This window comes from Mustela lutreola, chromosome 5 (assembly GCF_030435805.1).
Source record: "Mustela lutreola isolate mMusLut2 chromosome 5, mMusLut2.pri, whole genome shotgun sequence".
Taxonomy (NCBI): domain Eukaryota; kingdom Metazoa; phylum Chordata; class Mammalia; order Carnivora; family Mustelidae; genus Mustela; species Mustela lutreola.
The window spans coordinates 69,758,053-69,770,358 of NC_081294.1; the positions used below are offsets into that span (position 1 = coordinate 69,758,053).

At 41.2% G+C, this 12,306-nt stretch overlaps 1 protein-coding gene across 1 annotated transcript; it reads right to left on the reverse strand.

Annotated features, from left to right (window-relative positions):
- Nucleotides 1-3,615: 3,615 nt before the first annotated feature.
- Nucleotides 3,616-8,280, reverse strand: HINT1 (histidine triad nucleotide binding protein 1). Its single transcript, XM_059174485.1, has 3 exons — nt 8,057-8,280; nt 5,872-5,976; nt 3,616-3,941 (listed from the first exon to the last, which is right to left on the reverse strand). The coding sequence occupies exons 1-3, from the start codon at nt 8,165-8,167 to the stop codon at nt 3,777-3,779; spliced, it is 381 nt and encodes a 126-aa protein (XP_059030468.1). The 5' UTR covers nt 8,168-8,280; the 3' UTR covers nt 3,616-3,776.
- Between the last annotated feature and the right edge of the window lie 4,026 nt (nt 8,281-12,306).

A 12,306-nucleotide genomic window follows, 5' to 3' on the forward strand; every position in this document is an offset into this window, starting at 1 on the left:
GGGCGCCTGGGTGGCTCAGTGGGTTAAAGCCTCTGCCTTCAGCTCAGGTCATGATCCCAGGGTCGTGGGATCGAGCCCCGCATCGGGCTCTCTGCTCAGCGGGGAGCCTGCTTCCCCTCTCTCTCTGCCTGCCTCTCTGTCTACTTGTGATTTCTGTCTCAAATAAATAAATAAAATCTTAAAAAAAAAAAAAAAAAAAAAAAAAGAACCTTCATGATTCATGGAAGAGGTCAAAATATCAACATGAACAGAAGTTTGGAAGAAGTTGAGGTGCCTGGGTGGCTCAGATGGCTAAACAACATCTGACTTTGGCTCAGGTCATGATCTCAGGGTCCTGAGATGGGAGTCCCATATCCAGCTCCCAGCTTAGTGGGGTGTCTTGTCCCTCTGCCCCTCTTTCCCCCAGCTCATGCTCTCTTTCTCTCAAATAAGTAAAATCTTTAAAAAAAAAAAAAAAAAAAAAAAGATTGGAAGTTGTTTCCAACTCTCATGGTTAACTGTGAGGTGTTCAAAAGTTCAGTGGAATAAATAACTGCATATGTGATGGAAATAGCAGGAGAACTAGAATTTAGAACTGGAGCCTGAGATGTGACCAAAATGCTGCAATCTCATAAAATTTCAATGGATAAGGAGTTGCATCTTAAGGGTGAGCGAAGTGCTTTCTTGTGATAGAATCTGTGCCTGGTGAAGATGCTATGAAGATTGTTGAAATGAAAACAAAAGACTTAGAATATTACTTAGTTGATCAGTGGCAGGGTTTGAGAAAACTGAATCCAATTCTGAAAGAAGTTCTGTGGGTCTAATGCTATCAAACATTGTTTTATGCCGCTGAGAAATCATTCATGAAATGAAGAGTCCATCAGTACAGTAAATTTCATGGTTGTCTTATTTGAAGAAATTGCTACAGCAACCCTAACCTTGAGTCAGCAGCTGTCAACATCAAGGCAAGACCCTCTGTCAGCAAAGGTAATCTCCCTGGAAGCTCAGGTGATAGTTAGCATTTTCTTAGAAATAAAGTATTTTTCAAAGTACGTACATTTTTTTTTTTAAGATTTTATTTATTTTCTCAAGAGAGAGAGAAAGAGTAAGAGAGAGCATGCGGGGGTGTTCAGAGGGAGCCGCAGACTCCCCACTGAACAGGGAGCCCAATGCGGGGCTCAATCCCAGGACTCTGGGATCATGACCTGAGCCTAAGGCAGTCGCTTAACCAACTGAGCCACCAAGGCCCCGTACATTGTTGGTTTTTTTTAATACATGATGCTATTTTATACTTAATAGACTATAAGTAGAGTATAAACATAATTTTTTTTCTAAACGTAATTTTTATATATATTGGGTCACCAGAGAAGTCATCTGACTTGACTTTTGTGATATTCACTTTATTGTTGTGGTCTAGTAGAGAAACCTGCAATATTTCCAAGGTATGCCAGTATGCGTACAAATCTCTTTACTAAATGATCCTGTGTATCACAGAAAGCAGTTCAAGAAGCAATTACTGTCATCTACAGGCGTTCTCAAAATTTGCTTTCCAAACTAATAAAAGGACTGATATGAAAAGTCTGAATCAACTCTTGGCATACCTACAGTACTTGAGAATGGCTTAACCACTTTTTATTCTATTTAACTAAAACCCACAGTCTGAGAAAAGGGCTTTTTAAAACTTAATTAGTTGTTATTTTTGTATGTTATAATGTGAATAGAAAAAAATGTAACCTGTACAATAAAGCACCATAAATGAGTACAAGGAAGGAGCTTTAACTTGGAAAAAAAAGTTGCACCCACAATTATCCACAGAAATGAGTCGGTGGGCAATAGCTGCCCCAGTTTGAGGCAGAAAGGTCAGAGACACAACCAGTGAGACAACTTAGCAGCCGTCTGATTTATTGGCACTGGTTTGATGAAATCAATGGGAAAGATAATGTGCCTAAAAAGGCAGCCTCTATCCTCTTACACATAATACAAATGCTTCTCTCATTATTACATTTTTTATAGTGGCACAAGTCCTTCCCGAACTCATCCCCAGACGTTCCCCCATTGAAAAAAAAAGTCAGGGTGCCTGGCTGGCCCAGTCAATGGAGCATGGGACTCTTGATCTCAAGGTTGTGAATTCAAGCCCCACCTTAGGCCTAGAGCTTACTTTTTAAAAAGTACATAAAGCCATTATAGTATTAAGGGGGAAGAAATAATAATTTTTAAAAATCTTCCTGGGGTGGGAAAGGCTTTTTAAAATATGAAATAAATTAAAAACTTGATACATAACTACACAAAGATTTTAAAAATGTTAAAAAATGACAACTGGGAGGCACCTGGGTGGCTTAGTTGCGTAAGTCTTCTTCGGCTTGGGTCATGATCTTAGAATCCTGGGATAGAGCCCCATATCAGGCTCGCTCCCGGCTCAGTGGGGAGTCTACTAGTCCCTCTCCCTCTGACTCATGCTGGCACGCTCTCTCTCAAATAAAGAAATAAAATTCTTTTAAAAAATGACAATTAGGAAAAAATTATTTTTAAGATCTAAATGGCCAATTTTCCTAATCTACCCAAGCTATTTAAAAATCAATAATATAATTTAAAATGTAGAAAAAAAGTTTTCAATTAATGTCAACCCTTACTAAATTGGCCTTTTAGAGATGAATAATGGAAGGAATCCATAAGCACAAAGAGAATCAAAGAGGAAAGTAAAGCAGACAGAAGTATCAAGTTAGGTTTTGGAGAACAGAAAGTGCCTACATGAAGGAAACCCAAAAGGCAAAAAAAACTTGCCCTACAACATCTCAGAAAGGCTAGGGTGCATGGCAACCCTAAAAAGGTTTGGTCTTCATGAGAACTCAAACCACTAGATTCCACTCCCCCAACACCACATAGCCAGATCCACGTACAACTTAAATATTTTTGCTAGTGTACAATGCACATTCAAAACAGTAGGTTTTCGGGTGCCTGGGTGTCTCAGTGGGTTAAGCCTCTGCCTTCGGCTCAGGTCATGCTCTCAGGGCCCTGAGATCGAGCCCTGCATCAGGCAGCCTATTTCCCCCCTCTCTCTGCCTGCCTCTCTGCTTACTTGTGATCTTTGTCAAATAAATAAATAAAATCTTAAAAAAAAAAAAACCCAGTAGGTTTTCAATTTGGAAAATTAATTCTAAGTAGTATGATTATAATAAATATTCAGACAAGAGTTTAGATAACAAAAGAAATGCCAATGTGTAGCTTCACATGGTCATCAAATATTCTGTGATAAATCTACTTTCATCCCTTCCAAATTATCCCAAAGTCTAGGTAAAACATGGGCTAGACAAAAACTATTCCTTTTAGACCCAAACCTGTCACTTTCTGGATCAATCACATCATATATTCCTTTGTTCTTAAAAAAATGAGAGATTTCGATTAGAAAATCTTCTCCTGGACTAATATTTTACCCTAAAATGGTATTTCATAGCTAAATTTGTGAAATCTTATAATTTGTATTCAGAAACCAGTAACACGATTATAACGATGTACATATGTTTAACCCTCCTTGAGAAGAAAAACTAAAAACCTCCCAAATTATGAACTCTACCATCATACATTCCAACAAATATATATGTATATTTTTTTTACTAAATCAAATACAGGAGTCAAAGAGGCTGTAAACCATGCAACATTGTCTTTTATTATGTATGGCTTTTAAAAATTATTTCCTCAATCTCTCCATACATAGGCAAAAGGAAGTATATTGTTTAACCTACAGAACTGGGAAATATTGACCACTGCCTAGAGGAGGGAAAATCAACCCTAAAACAAGCTTAACCAGGAGGCCAATTCATCTGCCGACCTCCAAGAACATGGAGATGAACATGATAGACAGACTGTCCCCCATCTGAACCTTCATTCACCACCATTCGATAACCCTTCTTCAGGCCCAAATCAGCAGCACATTTCTTGCCAACAATCATTAAATGTCCAAGAAGCTGGAAAAGAAAAAAAGTTTCTTAAGCACAGGCAGTTTACAAATTCTTGCCATTAAATAACATACTACCAAGCTGAAATATTAAAAGGCCATCAAGTTGAAACATATCCCTCTGGGCAAATATTTGGAAACTCTTAATACTATTACAACACAATTTATAATTAAAAACCCATTAAGATTCGATATTTACTCATTACTAATTCCAATAAACAAATTAGACATAAATCTCCTCAATTAAAACAATTTTAAAATCATTTTCCAAGTGGGTATTTAAATGTTCTTAATAGGGCACCTGGGTGGCTCAGTCGTTAAGCATCTGCCTTTGGCTCAAGTCATGATCCAGGGTCCAGGGATCGAGCCCTGCATTGGGCTCCATGCTCTGCGGGAAGCCTGCTTCTCCCTCTCCCACTTCCCCTGCTTGTGTTCCTTCTCTCACTATGTATCTCTATATTAAGTAAAGAAATAAAATCTTAAAAAAAAAAAAAAAAAAAAAGGAATCCCAGGACTGAATCCGCTTTTTCCTCTGCCCCTCTCCACTCTCGTGCTATCTCACTCTCTCATTCTCAATTAATAAATAAAATCTTAAAAAAAAAAAGATTTAAATGTTATTTTTTTTTTTTTAAGATTTTATTTTATTAATTTGACAGAGAGAAATCACAAGTAGACGGGAGAGGCAGCCAGAGAGAGAGAGAGAAGCAGGCTCTCTGCTGAGCAGAGAGCCCGATGCGGGACTCGATCCCAGGACTCCGAGATCATGACCTGAGCCGAAGGCAGCGGCTTAACCCACTGAGCCACCCAGGCGCCCCAGATTTAAATGTTATTAATAAAGCAAGATGTATCTTGCTTTCTTGTACTAGAAAAGTACATCAATCAGGGTAAGTTTGGTTAAGCTGGGGTAACAAACCACCCTAAAATACTGGTTTATAACAAAGATACACTTCTTGTGCTTACTACATGCTCATCACAAATTGATTAGGCTCTAAATTCTTCATCTTTTTCACTTTGAAACCCAGACTGATGGAGTAGTTTGTGTATGACTAGAGTGGCAGTGGAAAGAGAGAACTTGACAAACCAGTTGCTCGTCTCTTATAGTTTTTATACAAGATGTGTCACTCCTGCTTACACTTCCTGGCCAAATCAAGTCACATGAGCAGGCCTGACATCAATAAGGCACGAAGTGTTAAAGCACCCCTGAAGAAGAGGAGCCAGTATTTATAAACAATTATACCACAAGGAGTATTGGGAAAATATTTAATTGAGGCCTAGACATCTGGCAAAACCAAGTAGTGATTTTTCTTTTCTCTAATGGCATTAATAGAAAAAAAATTGATAGAAAACATCAGGGCCCCTGGGTGGCTCCGTTAAGCAACTGCCTTCAGCTCAGGTCATGATCCCAGACTCCTGGGAATGAGCCCCACATTGGCCTCCCTGCTCTGCAGGAAAGCCTGCTTCCTCTCCCTCTGCCTGCCACTCCCTCTCCTTGTTCTCTCTCCCTCTGTCAAATTTTTTTTAAATCTAAAACAAAAACAAAACAAACAAAACCCCCACATCATCCCCTGTATGATGTACTGTTTCTTTATTGAGGAAAAATGAGTCTCACCAACTACTGCTTGTAAGGAACCATTTTAAGAATTGGTGATGATGGATGTTCACTTGACTATGGTGGTCATCTCATAATATACATATATCAAACCATTATGCTGTACACCTAAAGCTAACATAATGTTATGTGCCAACTATATCTCAATTTTGAAAAAATCAAACTATTTCTACATTGCACTGACTCCCAAAGGACTGTCTGGTTATTTCCCTCAATAATTCCCTCAGGAAAATAAAAATATGACCTCACTTTCTGGTAAAAATTTAGTCTCCCAAATTAAAAAAAAAAAAAAAAAGGCAGGAAAATAAATTGTGTTGGTAAATTTACTTACACTTTCATCATCATCTTCTGCTACAGAAATCTGGGATATATGTTTCTTGGGTATCACCAGAAAATGAGTTGGTGCTTGAGGGGAAATGTCATGGAAAGCAAGACACTAGAGAAAAGGGGAGGAAAAAATCTGTTTTAGTGTATCATCTTCTAGGCTAAATTTATTCTTTCACACTAGCCCCATGGGAGGAACTGTAGTAGATGCTAAGTAACCAGAAGTGTACACAATACATGTGATCCCACGGCTATTTTCATAGAATTTAGTCTAATGGGAAGGCTGACCTTAAACAAATAAAGGTATAATTAAGGTACGATCTTACCTACATGTTACAAAGGAAAAGTAAAGAGTGAAATAAATGATTTTCAAAGGAAAAAAAAAAAAACAATTTTGATTGGGGGTTCACAGACAAATCACTCTGAGATAGGGACATTTAAGTGAAATAGAAATTAAGCATGCTAATCCTTGTCTACCTTTTCAATTTGATCTCATACAACTCTTCCTGATCATATCACAGTGTCTTTCATCTCTCTCCAAACTCCCAGGCTTTTTTCAAAGGTCCTTCCCTCTACTGCAATGGTCCTCTACCCCCTCAAGCCCAATTTCTGTCTAACTTAACCTGACATCCATTCCTCAGCAACCAGCATATATAAGATTTCTGAAAGAAATCAGATTTCTCTCTCCACCTTCCCTACGTTAGGAGTGCTGATTGTGCAGTTTCCTGGGTTTTTTCCTTTACTGCAGTGATCAGCTTAGTAATTATGTATTTGTCTGATATTTTGACTAATACCTATTTCTTCCCATCTTACTCAACTGTTTGCCTTTTGTCTTTTGTAGAAATGAAGTTAATGAAGCATTTAGACAAATTACATATCGCATGAATATATTTTTATCTCTTGTTCTCTACTAAAGGTGGAAGCTGCTTATATAGAACCCTCCCTGCTAAACGGTCTCAAGACTAATTCTATTTAGTACTCCACACAAAATGCTGTATCACTTAGACTGCTTCATGCAGTCATACTCTTGGGTCTTGGGTGGTTCAAACATCAGAATTTCAATTGTCATTTATAAAAAGCAAGTGAAAATACTTAAAAATACGCATTTTCTAGAGCAAAAGAACTTCCCTGCTAGTAACAAATAAAGCCATCAAAATTCACCTAGAAGAATCTAATTAAATCTCAGATAACATTTTGAATCTAAGAACGCTACTAGTAGAGTAAAACCAGTGTTTCCCATATATTCCATATTTCTTAAAATTAATTTAACAGTTAATTTGTCTAAATCGCCCAATCTCCTGCCCATCGTCATCTGAGGTCCAAACCCATAAATACAACTCGCTCAGTAAGTATTTTACACAAGATGTCACATCTACTTGGTCCTCCTAAAACAGAATTTCACCTACGAGGAAGTCAACAAAAACGTGCGTAGTCCCCTGGCATAATACTGCTTCCTGCCAAATAGGAAAGCAAACTTTGCTACCGCGCGGGGCCAAGGGAAAGCAAATTCCAAAAGGCGACCCACCCCCTCCGCCAGAGTCCGCAGCCGGAAAGGGATGGGGGTGGGGTGGGGTTGACTAGCAGGCCCTGGCGGAGGCGGACCTTTGGCCCAGCGCGTCCGCACGCGCCCACCCCCCCCCCCCACCCCGCGCCCCGCCGTTCCCTCCAAGGCTGCCGGCCCCCGTCCGTCTCACACAAAGTGGAGCGGACTGGCGCCCGGGAAAGCCCAGGCGGGTAGGCTGTGCGCGGGAGATCGCGGAGATTGGGCCCCAGTCAGGGCGCGATCGGATTTCTCCCTGTCAGGCAGAGCGCTGGCGAGATTGTGAGATTCCTGACACGGGCGAGGTACGAGGCAGAGGCGGAGCCGGGGGGCGCCCACGCCGAGGAGCCAGCGCGTCCCCCACACGCGCCCGGACCCCGAAGTGTTGGCCCCGCAGGCGCCCGGCAGCCTGACCCGCGCCCCGGGCTGATAACGCGTAACCGGAGCGCCGGCACGCGCCGGCAGGCGGCCTCGGAGCGGCCGCGGCCCTGCCCGCTGGCTGGGGGCCCGCGGCAGAGGCCCCGCGGGGCGGCCGAGTCCCTTCCCTTCGCGTCGCCGACCGATTCTTTCCCTTTCGGCCGCGGGAAACCCGCGTGTTCAAGGGAGACTGCCCTTGCCTCAGCCCTCCAGGGAGGCCACGTCCCGTGTCTACCTGATCATCCTCAAAAATGATTTTGGCTGGGATTTCCTTGCGAATGATCTTCCCGAAGATTGTGTCGCCACCAGGCCGCGCGGCCTGAGCCTTGGCGATCTCATCTGCCATCTCGGCCTCCCTCCCGCGCGGCCGCCCCAGGCAGAAGCTCGAGAGGAGGGAGGAGCCGGGACAGCGGGCAGAGGGCGGGCGTGCACAGCCAAGCCTGCGCGGGGACCGCTGCTCGGGCGTCCGGGCTGGCCTTGCGCGTGCGCACTGGCGACCTGCGCTCAAAGCGCAGAGCGCGCGCAGGAGTTTCCAAGAACCGCGGGGGAGCCTTGGCTGAAGAGAGGTTCCTGATTGAGACTCTAGAGAGGAACGCCGAGGTCTTTTTTTTTTTCTTTCTCTCTTTTTTTCTTTCTTTAGTGTGTCTTGGTGAGTGGAGTTACTGTATACGTCCTTCTTCACTTGCTTTATGGACCCTTGTGGGAATAATTAGATACTGTAACTGAAAAGATTTGATAATCCAGGCAGTGCTGGTCGTGTTTGCTGTCTGAGACACCCTAACAATTTCTCAGCTGCAAGAGGTCTTAATTACAGTATGTAAGCCCTCCCTGTACCAGGATATGTCTCCCTCTAGCAGTGGTTCTCACTGCACATTAAAATCACTTGGGGAACTTTTGAAAAATCCTCTTGAATCTGGCCAAACTCTTGATCAATCCAAATTGGACTCCAGGGTAGGGACCCAAGCAACCCGACTTTGTAAATCTCCCTCCACTGGGCAAACTTCTTCCCGGAAGTAATCAGCGTAATGTAACATGTCCCACCTTAAAGGAAGAACACCTTCCTTGACATACCCCTTCATATCTTTAATGCTTCTTATTTATTGTGTCTACTTTCTCATCTTTTAACCATTCCCCTCTTGTCAATATTGTTAAGGACCTCCACTTAACAAAATTCTGTGAACATTTCCGTTTCTTATCTTAGTAGACCTCTTGGCATTATTTTCTGTTGTTGATCATTTCCTTTCTTTTTTCTTTTTTTTTTTTTTCTTGAAGATTTTATTTATTTGAGAGACACAGTAAGAGAGGGAACACAAGCAGGGGGAGTGGGAGAGGGAGAATCGGGCTTCCCGCCGGGCAGGGAGCCCGATGCGGGGGCTAGAACCCAGGTCCCTGGGATCATGATCTGAGCCACTCAGGTGCCCCCATTTCCTCTTTTCAATAATAGTTTTCGCTCTCGTGGTCTTGTCTTCTATACTCCTTTGAATGCTATTTCTCCTTCACAGTAAGCGTCCAGTTCCAGACTTCTCAATGGGTTCCATTCTTGGCCTTCTTCTCTAGCTAACATTTAATTTCCACATGCCCTTACTAGGAAAAATTAACTATAGCTCCAGGACTATCCTATATGAGAATGTGTACTAGTTTGTCTTGTCCTGTCCTCTGCCAATGAAAATTATTGATTGTGGATCCCTTGAGTCTCAAAAGTGACTCGTTTGCTACTGTCAAAGACATTCCTAGGACAATTGGCAAAATCTAAATAATGCCTATCAATTAGATAGTAGCTTTGAAAGTTGTGTTAATTTTCTCAGATAACCACAGCAAAATTGTCAAAATTAGTTTCTCTGGGATGGGGTCTTATAATTTAGGTTTCTAACAGGTTTCCAAGTGATGCATTTGCTGGTTGCCCTGGAATCGTACTTTGAGGCCCACTGCTATAAGAGACTGTCTTTTTTTTTTTTTTTTTTTTTTTTTTTTAAGAATAAAAAAACCGAAGTATTTAGGAGTATGGGAGTGAGTATCATGTCAGCATCTCACTTTCAAACAGTAAAAAAATACAAAGAAAATGTTCATGTATAGAGAGAGAAAAGGATAAAGTAATTGTGGTCAACTGTTAACATTTGGGGAATCCTAGTGCTGCAGCATTCTACATCTACCATAATACCATTGACCAAGTTGCACAAGTCAAAAGCCATGAAATCATCCTAACTCTTTTTATTCTTGGCAATACAGATCATGAATCCAATCATTTTTTTTTCACCTCTTCTACTACACCACCCTAATCCAAGCCACTGTCATATTTTGCCTGGAGTACTTTGAGAGCCTCCTAGGTAAGTTCTGCTTCCATTGTAGTCAATTTGCCGTTCAGCACACAAAGTGATTTTTATATAATATAAATTATGATCTCACTCTACTGCTGGTAAGGCATTTCATCACAATATTAATCCTTACCTTGGATTCTAGGGTTCTTTCATGATCAGGCCCATGGCTGCTTCTCCTACTTCATTTCCTTCCATTTCAACCTTATTGACCAGCTTCAACTAAACTGGATATGGTAGGCAGAAGATGCCCATGTCCTAATCTCTGGAGCCTATGATTATGTTACTTTACATGGTAAAAGGGATTTCCAGATGTCATTAAATTAAGGATCTTCTGATGGGTGAGATTCCTGGATTGTCCAGATAGGGCAAATATAGTCATGGAGGCCTTATAAGTGAAAGAGGGATGCAGAAGAAGGAGGAGATATGATGGTGGAAGGAGAGGTGACAGTCAAAGATTGAAGATCCTCTACTGTTGGCTTTCAAGATAGAAGGGACCACAAACAGGTAATGTTCTGGAAGTCAGGAGTCTGAATTTCAGTGGGCTGAAATCATGTGTTAATAGGGCTGCATTCCTTCTAGAGGCTCTAGGGAAGAACATTTCCCTTACCTTACCTTCTAGAAGCTACCTGCATTTCTTGGGTTGAGGCCCCTTCCTCTATCTTCAGAACCAGCAATAGGGCATCTTCAAACCTCTCCCTGACTCTGCTTCCTTCTTCCACTTATAAGGATCCTTGAGATTACATTGGGCCCACCAGACAATCCATCTCAAAAGCCTTAATTTAATCACATCTGCAAAGTCCTTTTTGTCATATAAGGTAACATATTCAAAAATTCCTAGGATTTAAACAAGGACATCTTTGGAGGCCTTAATTCTGCCTACTTATAGCTCCATGAACTTATTTGAGGAATAAATTGGAATTCTTGTTTAGTTCTGATCTGACACTTTTGAGATGTTAACAAACCAGGACATATTCCTAGAATAAGCAAAATTATTATGTCGTTTATGGAACAGCTGAAGGAACCATACAGATTTATCTAAAAGAAGAGAAGCTCCAGTATTGAACTGATTTTGGCCCTGTGCGAACTTTATTTTCAAGTATTGGGAGATACGGGGTTTTGGTTAACTGAATACAGGACCCTAGTTAGCCTGAAATTATAACAATAAACTATGAATATTCAGGAAATTGGGCAATGATTCTAAGCTGGAAATGAAAATAAGTATGTTTTGATCATTCTTAAAAAATTAGAGGGCTCCATCATGCAATGTCACAAGATCATCTATTGTTTCCTATATAAAAGACAGTACTGAGTATATTTGGTTTAATTGCTTGGTTATGTTAAACATTCATCTGCAAATCTAATGAGTTACAATTTAAGAAGGCACCTATTATCTTGCTAGTCTGATGACTTGCATTATTTTTTAAAATGACATAATTCACAGAGGAGGAAAAAAGTCTTTACATCTTTTGCTTCAAATCATTCATTTCTAGTAAAAAGAAATTTTACCTGAAAATTAACCTGAAAGGCTGTGACATAGGGAAGGCAAACAACAATTATGCGATGAGGGAAAGGTTGAGATTTTTCTTGAAGTTTACAAGGTCCTAAATTAAAATGTACTTAAATAACATTTCTGTCTGCTTGACCAGCAAAACCAAAGAGTAGGGTAAGGTGAGTGAGCAGGATGTGCAGAGGGTAAGATTAGGTCAGGCATAGGGATTTGTGTCCCAAACCTTTATTTATCAGCAGTATGTTTTTTTGTTTTGTTTTGTTTTGTTTTAAGAATCATTTATTTTAGAGAAAGTGTGCAGGGGAGCACCTGAGCAAGGGGAGAGGCAGAGGGAGAGGGATGAAAGAAGCTACTCCCAGCTGAGGGTGGAGCGGAAGGGAGGGGAGGGGTTCAATCTCACTACCCAGAGATCAAGACCTAATCTGAAATCAAGGGTTGCCAGTGTAACAGACTGAGTCACCTGGCACCCCTCTAGCCTGTGGTCTTGAGCAAAGTAACTCTGCCTCGCCTTTTCCGGGAATTAATTGAGAGAAAGTACAAATAGCACTTTGGGAAGCCAGAATTCCAACCAACGGCAGCTATATTTGTTAGGACTTGGCTCTTACGCACTTTCACAAGGAGACAGTCGCGATTGGGAATCATTAACATAAAGGTTCTTTATTA

Coding starts and splice junctions, on each gene's coding strand:
- HINT1 (XM_059174485.1), bottom strand. CDS start 8,167: ATGGCAGATGAGATCGCCAAGGCTCAGGCCGCGCGGCCTGGTGGCGAC. Junction 5,977..8,056: donor TCATTTTTGAGGATGATCAG/GTAGACACGGGA, acceptor CCTTTTCTCTAG/TGTCTTGCTTTCCATGACAT. Junction 3,942..5,871: donor CAGAAGATGATGATGAAAGT/GTAAGTAAATTT, acceptor TTTCTTTTCCAG/CTTCTTGGACATTTAATGAT.